We start from the raw sequence: 23361 nt of genomic DNA, 5'->3' as shown, positions 1-23361 counted from the left end.
AGGGACTCCAGAAACTGCTGTCTGAAGCTGCCCCAAAGAGAAACAAGACCTTCAGGATGCTGTTTCATAATTAATGTAAATGTTTTCTTTTTTCAATTAGATGCAACAAATGGAGTTAGCACAAATGCAACAAAGAGCAGCCAACCTGACAGCTTTGGCAGCCATTGGACCAAGGAAGAAAAGACCATTGGATTCCTCAAGTGTTGGATCTGGGCTGGAGGTAAGGAGATGACTTAGATGTGGTTGTACCCTCATATTGACTTATTTTTATCCTTACCTGTCAGAAGTGAGGAAGAAAACCAGAGCAGCATTGGGTACTTGACAGGAGTCTTTCTGGTACCATGGTGGGCATGTTTCATGGTGTGGTTTAGGAGGATAAGAGCACTGTGTGTGAAGGACTGTCTGAAATGAGGGCTCAGAGAAACTGCCATCTGCAGTGGAGGGTAACCAGAGAATCATCATCCAACCCCCCTGCCATGGGTCCCTAGGGACACCTCCCTCCAGCCCAGCTTGCTCAAAGCCTCATCCAACCTGGCCTTGAACACCTCCAGCATCCACAACCTCCCTGGGCAACCTGTTCCAGTGTCTCACCACCCTCACTGTAATGAATTTCTTCCTCATCTCCAGTCTAAATCTGCCCTCTTTTAGCTTTCAATCCATTCCCTCTCATCCTACCACTACAGACCCTTGTAAACAATCCTTCCCCAGCTCTCCTGGAGCCCCCTTCAGGTACTGGAAGGCTGCTCTAAGGTCTCCCTGGAGCCTTCTCTTCTCCAGGCTGAACAGCCCCAACTCTCTCAGCCTGTCCCCACAGCAGAGGTTCTCCAGCCCTCTGATCATCTTTGTGGCCTCCTCTGGACCCTCTCCAACAGTTCCATGTCCTTCTTGTGCAGGGGACACCCGAACTGGGCACAGTACTCCAGGTGGGTTCTCACAGCTAGTGAAGCTGTGGTGGTTTTCCCCAGCAGGTGGTTGTCATTGCCCCTCAGTTGAAGGCATGGTGGCAGTTTTGGATGGCTTCTGAAATGTCTCTTGCTTTGGCTGTGGACTTTTCTCCATGCACAGTGCACAGGGACTCTTCCAATATGCTGTGAATTCCCCTTGGCTAGATGCACAAGCCCTCCCCAAGAAATAAATAAATAAAGCAAGTTAGACCCTGCAACAAGCCAGATCACCTTTCCTGCCTCCTGCTGCAGTTTGCAAGTGCCTAGAAAACTCTTTTAACAAATCTTGGCCTGAACAAATCTCTTCATGCTCTGGAGATTAACTGTTTCTAAGACCTGGGAAGCTTATGGGGCTGCAGAAGTTCCTTCCAAGGAGACAATCTTGCAGACAGGAGAAATGTGTTGTGAGCTGCCATTCAAGTGGTGCTGCCAGCTCTGCCTCTCTTTCTCATGAAGCCTCAAGGTCTCTCAGGTGGACAGCTGCTTGGCTTGGGAGCACAGTGAACAGAAGCCTGGAAAGTAACTCTTCTGTGGAAGAAGTGGTAGGGAAGTTGTCCCAGCTGACAGACCTTAATTCCTTTTCTTCCTTGTAGCCTAGGAAGCTGAAATAGCTGCTAGGAGTGAAAATTTTCTGGCATTTCTGCATGCTGGAGCCTGGAAAGAACTTGTAGAACACTCAGTTATTTGCAGTGGTGGCACAGAATCATAGAATCAGTCAGGGTTGGAAGGGACCACAAGGATCAGCCAGTTCCAACCCCCCTGCCATGCCCAGGGACACCTCACACTACATCAGGCTGGCCAGAGCCTCATCCAGCCTGGCCTTAAACACCTCCAGGGATGAGGCCCCAACCACCTCCCTGGACAACCCATTCCAGGCTCTCACCACTCTCATGGGGAAGAACTTCTTCCTCACATCAGTCTGAATCTCCCCACTTCCAGCTTTATTCCATTCCCCCCAGTCCTGTCACTCCCTGATAGCCTAAAAAGTCCCTCCCCAGCTTTCTTGGAGCCCCCTTCAGATACTGGAAGGCCACAAGAAGGTCTCCTTGGAGCCTTCTCTTCTCCAGACTGCACAACCCCAACTCTCTCAGTCTGTCCTCATAGCAGAACAGCTCCAGCCCTCTGCTCATCCTGGTGGCCCTTCTCTGGACACCTTCCAGCATGTCCATATCCCTCTTGGAACAGAGGCTCCAGTACTGGATGCAGTACTCCAGGTGGGGTCTCAGCAGAGCTGAGCAGAGGGGGAGAATCCCCTCCCTGGCCCTGCTGGCCACACTTCTCCTGCTGCAGCCCAGGCTCTGCTTGGCTCTCTGGGCTGCAAGTGCTCACTGCTGGCTCCTGCTGAGCTTCTCATCCCCCAGCACCCCCAAGTCCCTCTCCTCAGGGCTGCTCTCAAGCCAGTCCCTGCCCAGCCTGGATTTGTGCTTGGGATTGCCTCCACTCAGCTGCAGGACCTTGCCCTTGGTCTCGTTGAACCTCCTGAGGTTGACTTGTGCCCAGCTCTGCAGCCTGTCCAGGTCCCTCTGGATGGATCCCTTCCCTCCAGCGTCTGTCCTGCAGGTTTCCCTTCAGCTGGGCTGTGACCAGAGAGCTCTGTAAGGAGGTGAGGCAGACTTGTTTCTCTGGGTTCTTTGTTGTGGGGTTTGGGGTTGTTTTTTGTTTTTATATGGAGACACAATTTGCTTCTTGAGTGCTCCCTGTTTACCACAAGTGAGGGAATCTGTATCTAAACAAGCTGCAGAAAGCAGCATTCCCAGCTTTTTGAGCAGCTATTTTTCCCTTCTTTGAAGCTTTTTAATGCACTTTCACATGAAGCTGAAGGTACAGTTATTTTTTTTTTTTTTTTTACAAGGCCACTGGAAAAACTTGAAAAAAAAAAGAGTCTAGCACAAGGAGAGTTTTCTTTCTCCTTTCTCCTCTTCCCCCAAGCTTCTATCTAGTAACTATTCCTGTTCTTCGTGGTGGTTTTCTGTAATTATTGCCAGATTTGTTTCTGAATATTTAACAAGTCTGCCTGTTAGGTCCTTTTCAGCTCTTTCTCATCATCTGCAGTGTATCTGCTTTATGCAAAGCTTCATGAGGTTGTGACAAAGCCAGGCAGACGACAGTGCTGCTACTGCAAGCTGATGATCCATTATTTACATTATCAGTTAAAAACAACATGGACCTAGGAGGCTCCAAGCCTGGAATTGTTGAAAGCCAGGTTGGGGCTGTTCAGCCTGGAGAAGGGAAGGCTCCAGGGAGACCTTAGAGCAGCCTTCCAGTACCTGAAGGGGGCTCCAGGAGAGCTGGGGAAGGATTGTTTACAAGGGTGTGTAGTGATAGGATGAGAGGGAATGGATTGAAAGCTAAAAGAGGGCAGATTTAGACTGGAGATGAGGAAGAAACTCATTACAGTGATGAGGGTGGTGAGACACTGGTTGAAAGCCAGGTTGGCTGAGGCCTTGGGCAAGCTGGTGTAGTAAGAGGTGTCCCTGCCCATGGCACAGGGTTACAACTAGATGGTCTTTAAGGTCTCTTCCATCCCAAATCATTGTCTGAATCTATAACCTGAGTCCTGGGTTCAGTTTTGGGCCCCTCACTCCAAGAAGGACATTGAGAAGCTGGAGCAAGTCCAAAGAAGGGCAACAAAGCTGGGGAAGGGTCTGGAGAACAGGGCTGGAGAGGAGTACCTGAGGGACCTGGGGGTGTTTAGTCTGGAGAGCAGAAGGCTGAGGGCAGACCTCCTTGCTCTCTACAGCTCCCTGAAAGGAGGTTGGAGCCAGAGAGGGTTTGGTCTCTTCTCCCCAGTATCAGGTGAAAGAATGAGAGGAAAGGGCCTCAAGTTACTCCAGGGGAGGTTTAGGTTGGAGATGAGGAAAAATTTCTTTGCTGCAAGAGTGGTCAGGAATTGGAAGAGGCTGCCCAGGGGGGTGGTGGAGTCCCCATCCCCAGAGGCATTCAAGCAATGTGTGGCCATGGCACTTGGGGCCATGGTTTAGTGGCCATGGGGGTGTTGGCTTGATGGCTGGACTCAACTATCTTAGAAGCCTTTTCCAAGCAAAACAATTCTATGATTCTTTGATGTTTTTTTTTTTTTCATGTGCCTAAAGCTGACCATGTTTTGTTGTCACAAATTTACAGCTGTGCTTTAAAATGCTTCTTGCATTGCTCGCTGTACTCGACTGAGCTCTAAGGGCAGTAGGTGACAGTAGTCCTCCCAGTGACACTACTCTAGTCTCACATGCAATCCTGCATTCCAGTGCCTGGTCCTTAGGCTTCATGCTACCAAAAAGCAGCTCTCTGCAGCCCCTTTTTAATTTTGTGTGAAATTATGCAGGATGCCAGAGTTGAGAGGGATGCTCAGACTTAGACTTTCAAGCGTCCCGGTGTATCTGAGGCAGGATTTACAAGGCTTAAGACTTCTCATGCAGAATAAAGAATGGTTTTGACAAACACTCTCTAGTTCAAGGAGCAGAACATTTGTAATACATTCATGATAACATGGCAAAACATCCTGAGCAGTAAACAACATTCCATTCTTCAGAGATGAAAGGAGGCCTTTGAAACTGAAAGCAAGTACAAGATGGCCTGAGGCTGCTGTGCATTTGGGCATCTTTAAAATCATCTTTTTGGGCAACCTGTCTGAGAATAATTTAAACAGGCAGGGTGTGCTTTCTCATTTCAAATTGCAAACACAGACAGCTTTGCTCTCAAGTAATCTTAAATGTCAGAGCTTCCTGACTAGGCAATGGCAAGGAGGAGAGCTGTGCATAATACTCCTGTGACCATTTATTTCTGTGGGTTTTTAAGCTTAATATCTTGGTAGACAGGTGTGATGGAAGGAGTTACTCCTGAATATGAATCATCCTTTCACAGCATGAATTGAAATCCCTGGTGCTAGCTGCATTAGGCTTTTTAACTAAGACTTCAACTTTGCTTGGATGATGTTCTTTGTACAGTGTTTGTGTCTCTTCTGTCCGTCTTAGAGCCAAGCTGGCTCTGTTCAGCTCCTTGTTATCATTGCCTCTTGCAGTAATTAAAGGAGAGGAATTGTCTCAAGCTGTTATTGATGTAAACTGAAGCCCAAAGGTGTTTGGGGAGGCTGGGATGAAATAGTCACTTGCAGTATGTGTTTAAAAAGTGAAGCTCTGTCGGGAATTCTGTTCTGTGTTTGCTTTTCTTTGTTTAGTCAGTACCAAAATGTAATGGGTGCTGGGAGAGTGCAGCTCAGCAGGCTGGGTTGGTATGGATCTGCTACCTTTTGGTACAACAATTGTAAGTGTTAAGGGCTAACAAAACATTTGGTTGACTTCCTTTCTCCACAAATGAGTTATTTGTTTTATCCTGGGTATATCCTGGGCTGTATCAAAAGCAGTGTGACCAGCAGGGCAAGGGAGGGCATTCAGCCCTCTGCTCTGCTCTGCTCTGCTCTGCTCTGCTGAGACCCCACCTGCAGCACTGCCTCCAGTTCTGCTGCCCCCCCAGCACAAGGACATGGAGCTGGTGTAGCAGGTACAGAGGAGGCCATGAAAATAATCAGAGGGCTGAAGAACCTCTGCTGTGGGGATAGGCTATGAGAGAGTTGGGGCTGTTCAGCCTGGAGAAGGGAAGCCTCCAGGGAGACCTTAGAGCAGCCTTCCAGTACCTGAAGGGGGCTACAGGAGAGCTGAGGAGGGACTTTTGACAAGGGCTGGGAGTGATTGGACAAGTGACAATGGATTGAAGTTTGAGGAGGGCAGGTTTGTGATTTGCAAACATGATTTTTTTCCCCTTGTTGTGATAGGTTGAGGGGAAATGAATTTAAGCTTGAGGAGGGGAGATTTAGACTGGAGATAAGGAAGAAATTCTTTGCAGTGAGGTTGGTGAGACACTGGAACAGGTTACCCGGGGAGGTTGTGGATGTCCCCTCCCTGAAGGTGTTCCTGACCAGGTTGGATGAGGACTTGGGCAACCTGGGCTGGTGGAAGGTGGGTTGGAAATAGATCTTTAAGGTCCCTTCCAACCCAACCTATTCCATGAATCAATGAATTGGCTTGGTTCTTCAGCCCTAGCTATCTGCTTCCTCTGTACCCTGCCACCTTTGCACCTCTTCTAGAAAGTCTTTGTCTTGGGATAGTTGAATGCCTGATTCCTGCACATTCATCCTGTCTTTTTGTCTGAATTCTGCTGTCAATTATTTGGAACCTAAAAGCAATATAAAAGGAGTGAACTATACCTTGCCATGATTATTGCTTGAATTAGCAGTAGGGGCAAATCCATGAAGGTCATGGGTTGGAAAACAAAACAAAGCAAACAAGTAAAACTAATGTTCTAGGCTTAATTAATAAAAACAACAACCAAACAAAACAAATAAAGAGGAAAAAAACCCATCAGTATTAATTCTTTTCCCCTTCTGGTTGGAAACAGTGGGGTAGTTTTACACTTTTTCTTCTCTACAACTTAACATTTGAATGGTATTGTTCAGAAAGAGCAATTGGAGACAGCCCTGGGAAGAAAAACCCTCTGTTGTGCAATTGTGTTAATTGGAGCTACTTTTATTCCAGAGGTGGTAATATCTTCATCTCTCTCCTTCTGGGCCCTCCAGACACTTGGATGTGATGAGGGAGAGGCCTTTGGCTTGCATTCATAGAGGGTTTTGGGGTTGTATATTTGTTACCCACCTCTTTCTGCCTTTTTTGGGGGCCATGTCATGAACAGTAATGAGTGAAAGGGTGGGAAGACTGAAAACTCATCCTGAAAGGGGAGAACACTTCTGAAACAGGTGGGGAAAAAGTCAGCTTGAAGCCCCAGACTCTCCCAATTCTGTGTTCTGTTTCATAGCTTCTCCTGGTGGGTAACATGCCCCAGAATGCTTTCAATGCTGAGAAACACTCAAGGATTATTTGGGATTAAGTTCTGCTGCTTTTCTGATGACAAAGCTATTTTGCAAACAGCTCTCTCTCACTCTGGTTGACAACCCTTGCAGGTATTGAAAAGTTTCTTCCCATCAGGAAACAGGTTGTGGCTCTGAGTCCTTAAACTTTCTTTCCTTGTATCCAAAAGTCCTTCAGGTTCCAGTTCATCTTTGGCCTTGGGCTGAGAGCAGTGTTACACATAAGGAAGGAAAAAAGTCTTGATGTGGTTTAGAAAGTAGCTGTAAGAGACTGGTGGTGCCCAGAGGCAGATAAGGAACATGGAGGATAAGCTGGAACCCAGAAGTTCCACCTCAACATGAGGAGAAACTTCTTTACTGTGAGGCTGCTGGAGCCCTGGAGCAGGCTGCCCAGAGAGGTTGTGGAGTCTCCTTCTCTGGAGACTTTCAAACCCCATCTGGATCCATTCCTGTGTGGCCTGCCCTAGGTGACCCTGCTCTGGCAGGAAGGTTGGACTCAATGATCTCCAGAGGTCACTTCCAACCTCTACCATTCTGTGATTCTGTGATTCTCTGACTGTCTGTTACTCTTGTGGCCAGCTTCTGAAGGCTGTGGTTGGGCCATTCTTCTGCTCTATGTAGGAAAACTTGGATGCCTGCACTTCTGAGTAATTCTGGGGGGAGACTTGCTAGCTTCTCATCCCTCTGCTGGCTCAGTGGTAGCACCAGTTGGCAGTGATGCAGTCTGCCTTGCCCCAGAGTGCTCTTGAGGGTTGTCCTTCACTTGCCTTCTTCCAGGCTGGACTGACTCAGGGGCAGATTTTGTGTCTTTTCTTTCTTTTTGCCTGATCCAATGAGAAAGGGAATTTCTTCCTTCCAGATGCTTGCTTGTGACTGTTGTGCCAGCTGCCAGGACTGGCTGCTCTGTCAGTGTGTGTGGGTCTTGCCTTGCCAGCTGTGGAAACCTGGGATGCTGCAAGTAGCTGCTGCAGAAGTAAATGATGCAGCTGATGTCCTGGGGTCCCTGCAGAGCTGTTCAAGTACTTTCTCCCTGTCAAGCTGCTAACCCTGGCCAGCATTCATGAAATAATGTGATACTTCCAGGGTGATACACGTCTTAATAGAGCAGTCCACAAATAGGCTGGTATTCTCCTTCTGGGAAGAGGTTTGGCAAGAAGAAATGGGAGAAATGTCTTGTTTACCACACTGTCATTGTGCCATTTTTAGTGGAGAAAGCAAACTTGTCTCCTTCTCTTCTAGGGCTAAGTCTCTGCCACATCTGATCATTGCTAGCAGAACTTAAGCTTACTCTTCTTGCTTTACAGCCCCAGGATGCTGATTAAGCATGTTGATTGAACAGATCCTGTGTGGGGGATCTCTGAGGAGACCTTGTAACCACATTTCAGTTCCTGAAGGGGACCTACAGGAAGGCTGGGGAGGGACTGTTCAGAAGGGCCTGTGGTGAAAGCATGAGGGGCAATGGTTTGAAACTGGAGCAGGGGAGATTTAGGTTGGACATCAGGAGGAAGTTCTGCACAGTGAGAGTGGTGAAATACTGGAACAGGTTGCCCAGGGATGTGGTTGAGGCCCCATCCCTGGAGACATTCAAGATCAGACTTGATGTGGCCCTGGGCAGCCTGATTTAGTTGGAGAAATCCCTGCTGTGACTGCAAGGACAAGATGCCCTGTGAGGGCCCCTTCCAACCCAATGCAGTCTGTGAATCTGCAAGCTTTGGAAATGCTCTTTAGGCTGACCTAGGAAGAGCTAAGCCTTTGAACAACAAGTCCTTTGCTGCAGGCTGAAAGAAGACTCCAACTCTTCCAAATGATTTGGGAAGAGATTGGTTTTGTTTTTCCCACTGTGGGACAGTCAAATCACTTTGCAGGAAGGATGTGTGGCAGTTAAGCCACACATAAGTTACAAGCAGTAGCTGTAGAGGTTACCTTTTGCCTTTTTGACTATAAACTCTTGTGATGAGAGCATAATTCATCAGCTTCAGTATTGGTGTTAGAGATGTGACTGGTTAAATGTGAATTAAAGGCAGAAGCTGGCTCTGTAAGGAAGCTTTGCTGCTCCCTCTCTCTCCATGGGGTGCAGGCAGGCTGCTGCCTGGTGCTTAGCATGGGTGCATCACAGTCTGCTAAAGTATTTCCTTACAAGCTGCAGAAAGTGAATGGATTTTATCCTTAGACTACTTGCATGGAAGCAGGTGTTCAGAGCCAGAACACAACACTTCAGGGGATTCTCTGTGTCTCTGTCTCTACCACCCATTGCCCCAGCCCATAGGTCTAAGGTGATACAAGAGGGATTTTTTTTTTTCTCTTTGTGTATGCTTAACAGATAGAATTCTAAACTTGTTTTATTTGGAAAAGATCTCTAAGATCATCCAGCCCAACCACCAACCCAACACGACCATGGCCATTAAACCATGGCCCCAGGTGCCATGGCCACAGGTTTCTGGAACACTTCCAGGGATGGGGACTCCACCACCCCCCTGGGCAGCCTGTGCCAATCCCTGACCACTCTTGCAGCAAAGAAATTTTCCTACTCTCCAAGCTAAACCTCCCCTGGAGGAACTTGAAGCCCTTTCCTCTCATTCTTTCACCTGATACTGGGGAGAAGAAACCAAACCCTACCTGGCTCCAGCCTCCTCTCAGGGAGCTGTAGAGAGCAATGGAGTCTCCCCTCAGCCTCCTCCTCTCCAGACTAAACACCCCCAGTTCCCTCAGGTGCTTTTCACCAGCCCTGTTCTCCAGACCCTTCTACAGCTTTGTTGCCCTTCTCTGGACCTGTTCCAGCCCCTCAGTGTCCTTCTTGCAGACTCTTGATTTCAGTTTCTGTTTTTCATTCAAGCTGGTGGACAACTGAAGAGTCAGCATCATGGTCATTCCTCTGGGGAAGAGGGGAGCCAGAAGTGTTACTGCAGTCATAAACTATGGCTTCAGCATCTTGCTCACCTGCTGGAGGAGTGAAGCCTGGCCCTGTCAGCCAGGGAATTTCCATTTCAGCACTCAGGTGCCTGGCTGCTGTCACTCTGGGAGATACATTTGATGTGGGAAGTGGTGACTTCCCCTACACTGGACAGTTTTAGTATGCAGCTTGTGTGGTAGTTTTAGGCTATGCCTTTAAAATTTGTCACAGATCTTGAGCAGAAAGTAGTAAAAATGTAAATAAATCACTCTTGGGTGTAAAAAGGAAAATAATGATTATCCTAAACAATTCCATTGGAGAGATAGCTCCCATAAGATTTGGTTCCCAAAACAATTTCTCTCTCTCCTCTCTTCAGGCTGGGAGACACTAACTTGATTCTGCTTGACCCTGGCTGCGTGGCTTTTATTTTGGCTAAGTCTAATATCTCTGCTTCTCTCTCTTGTCCCTTTTGTACAGGGGGGCAAAGGGGAGGCAGGGAGGGAGAAGCTGTTGCAGCTCCCCTGCTCTTTGGCCAGGGGGTGTCCTAGTGCTGTTTATTGGTTGTAAATACCTGTAAATATTGAATATTTGTACATTTTCATTGCATTCATTCTAGATTGTAGTTTTGCCTGTGAATCCAGCTTCCATTTGCTTCCAAACTGAGCTGGTCTGGCAAACTTAATGTTGGGGGGGGGAGGAATTTTCAACCCACCACAGGCTGCTGGGCCAGCTCATTCAATCTATACTGTTACCTAGATTGGGCCAGATGATCCTCAGGGTCCCTTCCAACCTGGCATTTTATTACTTTTTTCTTTTTCCTCACCTACACAATCAAAAATCTTCTCAACTGCCACTGACATGCTTCAGCAATACACTTCACTGGCCCATGCCTTGCCTCCTGTGTGCTGGAGATGAAACTTAATTCTTGTGTGTGGAAGAGAGAGCTCTGCAATTCAACTGACTTAATTGCACCCTGGCTTTAGGCTGAACATATTGGTAAGGCTCAAACGCTGATGCCATGAGAAGGGGTCAAGAGATTTACAATGTGCTTGACAATGCATTGCTTAAAATGATGTGGCAAAGAGCCAGCAAATTTCAGCTTAATAATTGTCTATTAACTAAGATGACATATTTGTCTAGTGCTCATTACCTCCAGGTAGAGATGAAGCAGCTGATGTAGCCACACGAAGCGACGTGGCGTGGATGGATCTCGGGCACAAGAGGGAATGAACTGACATCCCATTCCCAGGCACTGGTTTCAGGATGTCAAACATGTTGTTGCCCACGTTGGAAAGGGCTTGTAGGAATGCTGCAATGAAATCTGAAAGGTGGGGGGTGGGGAAAAATGAGTAGTTGAATAGTGTTCTCTGTTAGAGAATCCTGACGGCTTGGTGAGGCATCTTTGTATGCTGTGAGGATGAGGGGCAATGGCTTGGAGCTGGAAGAGGGGAGATTGAGACTGGAGATTAGGATCACAGGGGCAATGGCTTGGAGCTGGAAGAGGGGAGATTGAGACTGGAGATTAGGATCACAGGAGCACAGGATGTCAGGGGTTGGAAGGGATCCAAAGAGATCATTGAGTCCAACCCCGTGCCAGAGCAGGACCATAGAATCCAGCTCAGGTCACACAGGAACACATCCAGATAGGGCTTGAAAGTTTCCAGAGAAGGAGACTCCACAACCTCTCTGGGCAGCCTGTTCCTGTGCTCTGGGAACCTCACAGTAAAGAAGTTCCTCCTTGTGTTGAGGTGGAACCTCCTGTGCTGCAGCTTACATCCATTGCTCCTTGTCCTATCCCAGGGTGCAGCTGAGCAGAGCCTGTCCCCTCCCTCCTGACCCCCAGCCCTCAGATATTTATAAACATTTATTAAATCCCCTCTAAGTCTTCTCTTCTCCAGACTAAAAAGCCCCAGGTCCCTGAGCCTCTCCTCATGAGAGAGGCTCCTGTCCCCTACTCATCCTTGTAGCCCTCCACTGGACCCTTTCCAGCAGGTGAGGAGGAAATTCATTACAGTGAGGGTGGTGAGACACTAGAACAGGTTGCCAGGGAGGTTGTGACCCAAACCATTCTATGCTCATGAATAGGCATGTGTGCTTTCATGGCCATGAGCTGGAAAGAGAGATCTTGGCTTGATCTATCCTAATGGACTATAAGATTTTAAAGAAATAATCCCCCAAACCCCCACCACCTAAACACAATGTCATTAAAAAAATAATCATAGAATCACAGAATGGGTTGGGTAGGAAGGGACCTTAAAGATCATCCAGTTCCAACCCCTGCCATGGGCAGGGACACCTCCCACCAGCCCAGCTTGCTCAAAGCCTCATCCAGCCTGGCCTTGAACACCTCCAGGGATGGGATATCCACAGCCTCCCTGGGCAACCTGTGCCAGTGTCTCACCACCATCTCTGTAATGAATTTCCTCCTAATTTCCAGTCTAAATCTCTCCTCTTCCACCTTCAATCCATTCCCCCTCATCCTATCACTACAGACCCATGTTAACAATGCTTCCCCTCCTTTCCTGTGGTCCCCTTCAGGTACTGGAAGGCTGATCCAAGGTCTCCCTGGAGCCTTCTCTTCTCCAGGCTGCACAGCCCCAACTCTCTCAGCCTGTCCCCACATCCTGTCCCCACACAGTAATCATAAACACTGAGTGCTGAGGGGTTTCAGTACTGGGACTGTGGCAGTGTTTCTGTCAGACTGAGGCTTGTTAGACTCATCAGCAGCATCACCAAAGTCATTCCAAATTCCTTCTCTTTGCTTTCTCTGGCCTAAATCAGGCACTTTTTTTTGTACAAAGCAAGCTGTCACAGTTCTGGCAGGGTCTCTTCTTCCCCTTGCTGCTGTGGGAGACCAAGGGAAGCATGTGAGCACTGCACAAAGTGCTAAGGGCTTTTTCACCTCTTTTTGCTCCTGTGAGGCAGGGACATGTTCAGTGTTCTACAGCTGGGAAACTGATGTGCTGGATACCACCCCCCTCAGGGTGACTGCAGGTGACAGAGCTGGGGGGGTTGAAGAACCTGGATGCTTTTGCCCTATTCACTATGTGCTCTTAACACCTTTGACAACCTCTCTGCTGCTCACAGCTGTCATTTTTCAGTGGAGATGTCACTGAAAACTGTCCTGTGAGTTCACTTCCTCCTGCTGGCGGGACTTGTAAGGCATGCAGCAGAGCTGCAATGGCAGTTTGATCTCTTGGGATCTTGGTTGTGGGGCTGGGACTTGCTTGTGCCACACCAAGAATCAAAAGGAGGACTATTGGCTTGACATTTAACATCTGACAGAGCACTCTGCTCCCTCCCCATGCCCCGCTTCTCAAGAGTTTGAAGTTGTGAAGGTGGTTGGTGTGAAGCCATTGAATTTGAGAAGGGAGCTCCACCAGGAACAGCTCACTGAGCCTGACCCAGACTTGGTGGGAAGGAAGGTATCTGCTGAGCCCTCTGAGCTTGGTATCAGGGCCTGTGGAATAGCTCTGAGCAGCTTTAATATCCTTGTTTAATCCCTGTGATCCAGACTTGTAGCCCACATGCTCCAGATACCTTGGAGGCTAGGAACAGGGTGGGGGTGGTGGTGGTAGCTCAGGTAAGGGAAGAGCCTGGTAGTGAGCTGTAGCTCTGGGTCAGCTTCACTCCTGTCTTTCCAGGCTGGTATTTAATTCTCAGTGCAGCCACTGGAGAGAGCTCTAGAGATCTTAAAACAGCTTTCAGGAGGAGCCTCTCCACAAAATGAGCTGCACAACAGGTGTGGGACTACAGCAGGAGTGCCACACTGTCTTCTGCTGCCCAGATCACTGAGAGCAACTGATCCCCATCAGGTGTACAAGAAAGGATCCAGGCTGTGAGGATCAGGAAAGGGTGACAGCATGTTGGCAAAGCTGCTGGTTGGACTCAACTCTGAGGACTGGCCAAAAGCAGGACTACAGCTGTTGTGGCTTCCTGGGGTTGGCTTTAAGCCAGCTGGTGGCCTTGGTGCTGTGAAGGGTCAGGCAGCACCTTGCCTGGCTCACCAACAGGCTCTGCCAGCTCCTGATCCCCAGGGGCACTGGTGGTTACCCTTCTGGTCTGCATGTCTCTCTGGCATTTGCCTGTCAGAAGGGAAGTGTGGTGCCAGTGCACTTTGAGAGAAAGACCTTTTCTTCTAGCTTGGATGTGGTAGCAGTTCTTGGTTTAGATCTGTTCAGTAACTAGCCAGAGAGCCCCTGGCCCCTGCAGTGCTGCACTTGGTACCTCTGGTAAGCTGGTGAGATGCCACCGATGCCACCTGAAACTTCCTGCTATGAGCTGGCTGCCAGCACACAGGAGCCCAGGACAGGCTCTGGACGTGGTGTTGCAGCATAACATGGCTTCATGCCCCTCTACTGGGCATGCTGGGTAAGAATTTGAGAAGAAAATCCACAACCCTGCCTGAAATGCAGGCAGCTTAGACCTTCTTCCTTCTTGTAGCATCTTGCAGCTCCAACAGCTCCCAGAGCAGGCTGGTGGGGAGTGGGGGAGGTCAGTGCTGGCTGCATCCTTTTGGTAAGGGAGCGAACAGGACTGAGGTGGCCTTGCCTGGTCTCCTTTGAAAGGTAAGATTTCTAGTCTAATGACTGTTTAGACAGAAAATACTTTCACCTCAGTAAAGTTCTTTGAATTATAAAGGGCATTGCTGTTGGGTTGCAGAAACCCCTTGGGCTTTGTTTCATTTATAACATTGCCCTAGGCCTTCTGCTGCATCCTGTTGGACTGACCTCCTTTTCAACCCGTGCTGGCAGCTGCATTGCAGAGCTCTCTCTTTTTTTTTTTTTTTTTTCTTTCATTTTTTTTCCCCTTCCCCTGGATCCTTCAGGGTTGTCATATGACAAACTTGAACTGTGACCCTTTTGTGTCTTACCAGGCCAGCAGTGCCCTCTCGGTGCGCCGTGGCCAGCAGTCCTCCTCCTCCTCCCCACGCACGCCTTTGTTCCAGGCCATTTAACAAACTGAAAGTTCCAAATGATGGCATTTCAGAGTGTTTAATAGTATTGACTGGAAAGCAAATGAAATGCTGCTGAATACCCTGCCTGCTGCTAGGAAGAAATACAGCTTCCATTGCTGCAATGTGCCCTGGGTTCTCTGGCCTTACTCTGTGCTCTCTGCTGAATCTTTCTCGCTCTCTTTTTTTTTTTTGTTGTTTTTTTCCCTTTTCACTTTATCCATTTCAATGCTCTCCCCCCCCCCTAACAACAGCAGCATTCACTGCTCAATCCAGTCCAGCACTGGTATTTGTTTCTAATATATGGGAGGAGGTTTTTTTTTGGGGTGGTTTTTTGTTTGTTTGTTAACCAGATTTCTCTAAGCAAAGTGGGCAAAGTCATTTTTGCTGAAGTCTTGCAGAGAGTGTTAGGGTAAGAATTGATGCAGTTAAGACAGCAGCCAAGCAACACCATCTCCAAGTGGTGTTGATGCTGGCAGGCATTGCCTGGCTGAAGTTACAGAGACTGAGCACTCGTATTTGTACAAATTGCATTCATTACCAGGAACCCTCCAGTAGTGATAAGAGACTGGCTGTGCAGCAGAGATTGGCTCCAAGATAAGTAGCCAGTCTATTGTGCAGCTCATGGTAATCTTCCTCCTCCCCACCCCTAATAATAAATCTTGGGGCATTTTGGAATGCATGGGGGTTGCTCATTCCAGCAGCCTGAATGCAGAACTGCGAAACATCATCAGCTCCTACCTCTTGTAACAGCTTTTGTAACCAGGAGAGGCAGCCTGCTGAGATGGATAGGCCCAGACACAATGCTCTGAACACACAGGTGATTTGGCTCCCTGCATTTGTTGTCCCCCTGAAGGACAATTCACAGGTGATGGTCAGGGTAAGAGTGTCTCCTGGACATGTTTCAGGGCTAGAGCACACTCACAGGGGTGGTTTTCTTCAAGAAGAGTTGGGGACATCTGGAGCTTGGGTGTTTGCAAGTGGGAGCAACCCATGCACAACCTGGGGCTCTGCCTTTAGTAGTACATTCAGCCTGGAGAAGAAGTCCCAAGAGGAGTGGCTGAGTGAACTAGGATTGTGCAGCCTGGAGAGGAGGAGGCTGAGGGGAGAACTCATTGCCCTCTATAACTCCCTGAAAGGAGGTGAGACTTGGTCTCAGGGGATAGAATGAGAGGAAATGGCCTGAAATTGTGCCAGGGGAGGGTTAGGTTGGAGATTAGGAAACATTTCTTTGCTGCAAGAGTGGTCAGGGATTGGAAGATGCTGCCCAGGGAGGTGGTGGAGTCCCCATGCCTGGAGGTGTTCAAGAAATGTATGAACATGGCACTTGGGGACGTGGTTTAATGGCCATGGTGGTGTTGGGCTGATGGTTGGACTCAATGATCTTAGAGGCCTTTTCCAACCAAAACAGTTCCAGGGTTCTGCTTGTCCTTTCTCAGTGCAAGTGGCTGCAGTGACACAGGAGTTCTTTATTTGTCTTGCTGTAATAACATCCTTTTAAAGAAAGATTTTTTTGGTTGCCTTGACTGAAATACATCACCAGCTGGCAAGTGCTTGCTTTGCCTTGTGAAGTATCTGATGTGTACCTGTTATCTGTGAAGTATCTGATGTGTATCTGTTATCTGTGAAGTATCTGATGTGTATCTGTTATCTGTGAAGTATCTGATGTGTATCTGTTATCTGTGAAGTATCTGGTGTATCTGTTATCTGTGAAGTATCTGATGTGTATCTGTTATCTGTGAAGTATCTGGTGTGTATCTGTTATCTGTGAAGTATCTGATGTGTATCTGTTATCTGTGAAGTATCTGATGTGTATCTGTTATCTGTGAAGTATCTGGTGTGTATCTGTTATCTGTGAGAAGTATCTGATGTGTATCTGTTATCTGTGAAGTATCTGGTGTGTATCTGTTATCTGTGAAGTATCTGGTGTGTATCTGTTATCTGTGAAGTATCTGATGTGTATCTGTTATCTGTGAAGTATCTGGTGTGTATCTGTTATCTGTGAAGTATCTGATGTGTATCTGTTATCTGTGAAGTATCTGGTGTGTATCTGTTATCTGTGAAGTATCTGATGTGTATCTGTTATCTGTGAAGTATCTGGTGTGTATCTGTTATCTGTGAAGTATCTGATGTGTACCTGTTATCTGTGAAGTATCTGGTGTGTATCTGTTATCTGTGAAGTATCTGGTGTGTACCTGTTATCTGTGAAGTATCTGATGTGTACCTGTTATCTGTGAAGTATCTGGTGTGTATCTGTTATCTGTGAAGTATCTGGTGTGTACCTATTATCTCTGAAGTATCTGGTGTGTATCTGTTATCTGTGAAGTATCTGATGTGTACCTGTTATCTGTGAAGTATCTGGTGTGTATCTGTTATCTGTGAAGTATCTGGTGTGTATCTGTTATCTGTGAAGTATCTGGTGTGTACTGTTATCTGTGAAGTATCTGGTGTGTATCTGTTATCTGTGAAGTATCTGATGTGTATCTGTTATCTGTGAAGTATCTGGTGTGTATCTGTTATCTGTGAAGTATCTGGATGTGTATCTGTTATCTGTGAAGTATCTGATGTGTATCTGTTATCTGTGAAGTATCTGGTGTGTACTGTTATCTGTGAAGTATCTGATGTGTATCTGTTATCTGTGAAGTATCTGATGTATATCTGTTATCTGTGAAGTATCTGGTGTGTATCTGTTATCTGTGAAGTATCTGGTGTGTATCTGTTATCTGTGAAGTATCTGATGTGTATCTGTTATCTGTGAAGTATCTGGTGTGTATCTGTTATCTGTGAAGTATCTGATGTGTATCTGTTATCTGTGAAGTATCTGTGTACTGCTGTGATATCGGTGTGTATCTGTGAAGTATCTGTGTGTATCTGTTATCTGTGAAGTATCTGGTGTGTATCTGTTATCTGTGAAGTATCTGATGTGTATCTGTTATCTGTGAAGTATCTGATGTGTATCTGTTATCTGTGAAGTATCTGGTGTGTATCTGTTATCTGTGAAGTATCTGGTGTGTACCTATTATCTCTGAAGTATCTGGTGTGTATCTGTTATCTGTGAAGTATCTGATGTGTATCTGTTATCTGTGAAGTATCTGGTGTGTATCTGTTATCTGTGAAGTATCTGATGTGTATCTGTTATCTGTGAAGTATCTGGTGTGTACCTGTTATCTGTGAAGTATCTGGTGTGTATCTGTTATCTGTGAAGTATCTGATGTGTATCTGTTATCTGTGAAGTATCTGGTGTGTATCTGTTATCTGTGAAGTATCTGATGTGTATCTGTTATCTGTGAAGTATCTGGTGTGTATCTGTTATCTGTGAGAAGTATCTGGTGTGTATCTGTTATCTGTGAAGTATCTGGTGTGTATCTGTTATCTGTGAGAAGTATCTGATGTGTATCTGTTATCTGTGAAGCATCTGGTGTGTATCTGTTATCTGTGAAGTATCTGGTGTGTATCTGTTATCTGTGAGAAGTATCTGATGTGTATCTGTTATCTGTGAAGTATCTGGTGTGTATCTGATGTTATCTGTGAAGTATCTGATGTGTATCTGTTATCTGTGAAGTATCTGGTGTGTATCTGTTATCTGTGAAGTATCTGATGTGTATCTGTTATCTGTGAAGTATCTGGTGTGTATTTGTTATCTCTGAACCATCTGATGTGTATCTGTTATCTGTGAAGTATCTGGTGTGTATCTGTTATCTGTGAGAAGTATCTGATGTGTATCTGTTATCTGTGAAGTATCTGGTGTGTATTTGTTATCTCTGAACCATCTGATGTGTATCTGTTATCTGTGAGAAGTATCTGATGTGTATCTGTTATCTGTGAAGTATCTGATGTGTACCTGTAAAGTATCTGGTGTGTATCTGATGTGTACCTGTAAAGTATCTGATGTGTACCTGTAAAGTACCAGCTGTGTACCTGTGAAGTATCTGGTGTGTATCTGATGTGTAGCTGTGAAGTATCTGATGTGTAGCTGTGAAGTATCTGATGTGTATCTGATGTGTACCTGTGAAGTATCTGGTGTGTACCTGTGAAGTATCTGGTGTGTACCTGTGAAGTATCTGGTGTGTAGCTGATGTGTACCTGTGAAGTATCTGGTTTGTAGCTGATGTGTACCTGTGAAGTATCTGGTGTGTACCTGTGAAGTATCTGGTGTGTAGCTGATGTGTACCTGTGAAGTATCTGGTGTGTACCTGTGAAGTATCTGGTGTGTAGCTGATGTGTACCTGTGAAGTATCTAATATGGGCAAAGACTTTTGGCTTGCTGGGTTTTGGTGTGTAAAGCTGAACCTCAGGCCACAGTATCACAGTACCACAGAACATTAGAGGCTGGAAGGCACCTCCAGAGATCATGGGATCCAAACCCCCTGCCAAAAGCAGGATCACCCAGGGTAGTCTGCACAGGAATGCATCCAGACAGGTTTTAAATATTCACAGACTGCACTGGGTTGGAAGGGACTCCCAAAGGTCATCTTGTCCACCCCAGGACACCTCCAACTAGTTGTACGCTAGCAGGCAGCATAATCCAAGTGGTTTGGTTAAATCCTTGCATTTCCATGGAATTCTGATTTTTGTTGTTTTCTTTTTCTTTCTCCCTCCCCCATGTAGGGATTGAATGGCAATGGAAGTGCTCCTGGATCAGGAGGTTTCAGCCTCACCAAACAGCTGCTGTGCCCAAGAATCACTCGTGTCTGTCTCAGGGACTTGATCTTCTGCATGGAACAGGAGCGGGAGATGAGACACTCTCTGACCTTGTACCGTGCCCTGCTGAAGTGAGCTGGGTTTGACACTGCACCTGGCTCTCTACTGCCAAAGAGAAGACTGCAGCATTGTTGCACTCTCCTGAACTTCCCATTTCTGGAAGCTGATCCGTTGTAAGGATAGCTCTTGTTTACAGATCAACGTTTTTATTAAGGACCTAACCTAGCACCTGGAGGGGTTTTGATAATCCTTGGCTGAAACCAGGCTGGAAACCAGTCAGAAACCACTGAGCTGCACACACTGGCACCTGACTACCTGCTTGCATTTAACTGTCTTGATACATGTCCCTAGTTTCTGTATAATGTTGCTTGATGTACTCCAGAGTCTGCAACAGCTGCTCTCCACGTAGTGCCTTCTAATCCAACCTTATTTAGGGGGAAAAAAAAAAAATAACCCTTGAAAGGCACTTCACAGCATGGCAACTGTATTTAATCATGAGCCAGCAGTCAACATGCTAATGGATAGCCTGACTCAGCAGCTCCTCACATTCTGAGCTTGGAATTACTCCTAGGATGCTCATTTGTGGAGAGCAAAGTAGCAGGCTAAAGGAATGAGGGGAGCTTTCTCCTCCCCACCTGGCCTGAGCTGCCCTCCTCCTTTTCTCTGGGAAAGTGACTGAGGGAAGGTGAACAAGTTGGTTGTGGTTGTGATTGAGGTACCTCAGACAGTGTGGTTCAGGCATACTTCAATGGTCAGGGAAAGTTTGGAGTTACTAAAGTGGAATACAGGCAGAGAAAGAGCCTAAAAATGAAGGGGATGCAGAAGGAACAGTTTAGCCTTCTGTAACTATTAAAAACAGCATTGAGCTCAAGCAGAGATATAGAAAGAAATTAACAGAGTCAGATTGCTGACTGCAAAAGGGGAAACCTTTTGAGATGCACTGGAACTTTGAGACCAAAGGGGGAAAGCAGTGCTTGCAGAGCATGGGGGTCCCTGCTTTGTCCCCACTACTGACTTCATAACTTAATGTGATGTAACGAGAAGCCTTCCCAAACAGTGTTTAGACAGTTGCCTGGTTCCCATGCAGTGAGGGGGAGGACTCCAGGTGATTAACACTGCTAGAGTAAGGCAAAGGTTTTTTCTTCTTGCTGGTAAAGACCAGGGTGTGGTGGAAGGAGAAGCCTCCACATTGCTTCCCCCGAAACATTTTTTTTTCCTCCCACAACACTGCATGGCTGTTTCCCAGGACTGGTGGGAAAAGACACTGGACTGTTTTGAGGGGCTTCCTGCTGAAACTTTGTCCTTGGGACGGGACAAGCTCCCTATGCTTATCTGCCATGCTGCTTCCAAACCTGCAGCCACCAGTCCCAACGCCCTCCTCTGTCAGAACCACTGCGGAGAGTTCCCAAATTCACTGAGTTTTGAATTGGTTATGGTTTGGTTGGTTGTTTTGGTTTTGTTTTGTTGAAGCAGTAGTAAACCAATCTAGTTATTGAATGCTGTAAATTAATATATATGTATATATAGCACACATATATATATATATATATATAAAAAAGAGAAGCAGTACTTTGAGCTCTAGTTTGCAAGCTATTGATGGCATCAGGCGAAATCGTTTTGTATAACGAAATGCTTGGCTTTACTTTTTCTGTAAAGTGCAGCATTTCCCATTTTTTCTGTACTGTATCTTCTTGACCAAATGTTGGAAATTATTTTAAATACTGCATTAAAGCAATTATTTTATTAAAAATCATAAAGCAGGGGCTTTGTTTCCTAATAAGGAGAAAGGCAGCGTCTGAAGCTGTCACCACTGTGACTGGGAGTGAGCCCCAGCTCTCTGCCCCTCACAGGCATTGCCACCCTTCTGCCCCCATGTGATGTATTCACCACCAACATCTCTGTTTGAAGGGTTTTAAACACAGTGAGGTGCCAGAGCAAAGGAGGGTGTTGAATCCCCATCCCCGGAGCTGTTTAGAAGACATAAAGATGCAGCGCTGAGGGAAGTGGTTTACAGAATCACAGAATGATAGGAGCTGATGAGCTTGAAGGTCTTTTCCAACCTGGGTAATTCTGTGATTCTGTACTGGATGAGGCCCTCAGTGCCATGGTTTAGTTGATTAGATGGTGTTGGGTGACAGGTTGGACTGGATAATCTCAAAGGTCTTTTCCAACCTGGTTAATTCTGTGGTACTGTACTAGATGAGGCACTCAGTGCCATGGTTTAGCTGATTAGATGGTGTTGGGAGATAGGTTGGACTGGATAATCTCAAAGGTCTTTTCCAACCTGGTTAATTCTGTGGTACTTTACTAGATGAGGCACTCAGTGCCATGGTTTAGCTGATTAGATGGTGTTGGGTGATAGGTTGGACTGGATGATCTTAAAGGTCTTCTCCAACCTGGTTAATTCTGTGATTCTGTACTGGATGAGGCCCTCAGTGCCATGGTTTAGTTGATTAGATGGTGTTGGGTGATAGGTTGGACTGGATGATCTTAAAAGTCTTCTCCAACCTGGTTAATTCTGTGATTCTGAGATTCTGTGACCTCTGGAGCTCATCCAGTCCAACTTCCCCACCAGAGAAGGTTCACCCAGAGCAGGCTCCACAGGATGGCATCCAGGCAGGTTTTGAAAGTCTCCAGAGATGGACACTCCACCACCTCTCTGGGCAGCCTGTTCCAGGGTTCCACTACCCTCAAAGTAAAGAAGTTCCTCCTCATATTTAGATTGAACTTCCTATGTTCAAGTTTGTGCCCTCTATCCCATGACCTATCACTGGGCACCACTGAAAAATGCCTGGCCCCATCCTCCTGACACCCACCCCTGAAGTGTTTGTAAGCATTTATGAGATTTCCCCTCAGGCTAAAAAGCCCCAAGTCCCTGAGTCTTTCTTCATAAAAGAGATGCTCTACTTCCTTCATCATCTTTGTAGCCCTTTGCTGTACCCTCACAACCAGTTCCCTGTCCTTGAAGCAGTGAGCCCAGAACTGGACACAACACTGCAGATGAGACCTCACCAGGGCACAGCAGAGGGGGAGGAGATCCTCAGCCTGCTGGCCACACTCTTCTTGAGCACCAGCCTTGGCAGAGTTGGAGAATGGTTGGAGTTGGTGATCTTAAAGGTCTTTTCCAACCAAAACAATTCTGTGATTTTATGATTGCTTGGCTTGGGGATGGGCAGGGAGAAAAAGTAACTTCTCATTTGTCTGATTTCCCCCAGGCAGTCAGCACAGAGGCTGGGGGGGGGGGGTGGATTTAGTTTGGTTTGGTTTGGTTTGGTTTGGTTTGGTTTGGTTTGGTTTGGTTTGGTTTGGTTTGGTTTGGTTTGGTTGGGGTTTTTTAACAGCTGGGCAGAGGTGAGGCCTCTGCACGTGTCCTGGAAAGTAACAAACAGAGGAACCATCCCAGGCTTCAGCAATGTGCAGTGGAAGCATTGTCCTAAATTATTTTTACAGCCACTCACACTCAATTAAGTGCAAGTTGGAGAACAAAGAGGAGCATCTGCACATTGGCCTGCCTCTGTCTTCTTTAAAGCAACGTGGTGCTGGAGTGAAAGGTGCTGAGACATCAGCTGAGCTGATAAACACAAAGTGTGACCATGGGTCAACAACACAGGCTTCATGCTTCCACTGCTGCCATAGCAAATTGTCTCCTGTACCAGTAGCTCCTCTCCGGGTGCCACTTCTCCTCCCACACACAAAACACAGCCCAACCCCCAAACTTGTGTCCTGTAAGGAGTGGCAGACGTTTTCAGAAGGGTTTTCAGGAGCTCTTTGGGCCTAATGTTAGACAGGGACAGATGAGGCTTTGGTGCAAAGGATAAAAACACTTTTCTTCCAAGGGTTCAGCTTGGCCCTCCTTCAAGCTCAGCTTTGCTTCTGTAAAGAACAATTGCCCTCATAGAATCAAAGAAGTGCCATGGAAGGGACTTTAAAGATCATCTAGTTCCAACACCCTGGTATGGGCAGGGACACCTCCTCCCAGACCAGCTTGCTCAAGGTCCCAGCCAACCTGGCTTTCAAC

The 23361-nt window shown here is 46.8% G+C and overlaps 1 protein-coding gene across 1 annotated transcript in view; it reads left to right on the top strand.

Moving 5' to 3' along the window:
* TAF4B (TATA-box binding protein associated factor 4b) overlaps positions 1-19418 on the top strand; it is an 82423-nt gene extending 63005 nt beyond the window's left edge. The window contains exons 16-17 of the mRNA XM_054394715.1: positions 101-220; positions 19251-19418. Coding sequence (XP_054250690.1) covers positions 101-220; positions 19251-19418 — 288 coding nt within the window. The remainder of the gene's footprint in view (positions 1-100; positions 221-19250) is intronic.
* Positions 19419-23361: the final 3943 nt, after the last annotated feature.

This window comes from Indicator indicator, chromosome 31 (assembly GCF_027791375.1).
Source record: "Indicator indicator isolate 239-I01 chromosome 31, UM_Iind_1.1, whole genome shotgun sequence".
In the NCBI taxonomy this organism is placed as follows: domain Eukaryota; kingdom Metazoa; phylum Chordata; class Aves; order Piciformes; family Indicatoridae; genus Indicator; species Indicator indicator.
This window is presented reverse-complemented; position numbering and strand designations above follow the sequence as displayed.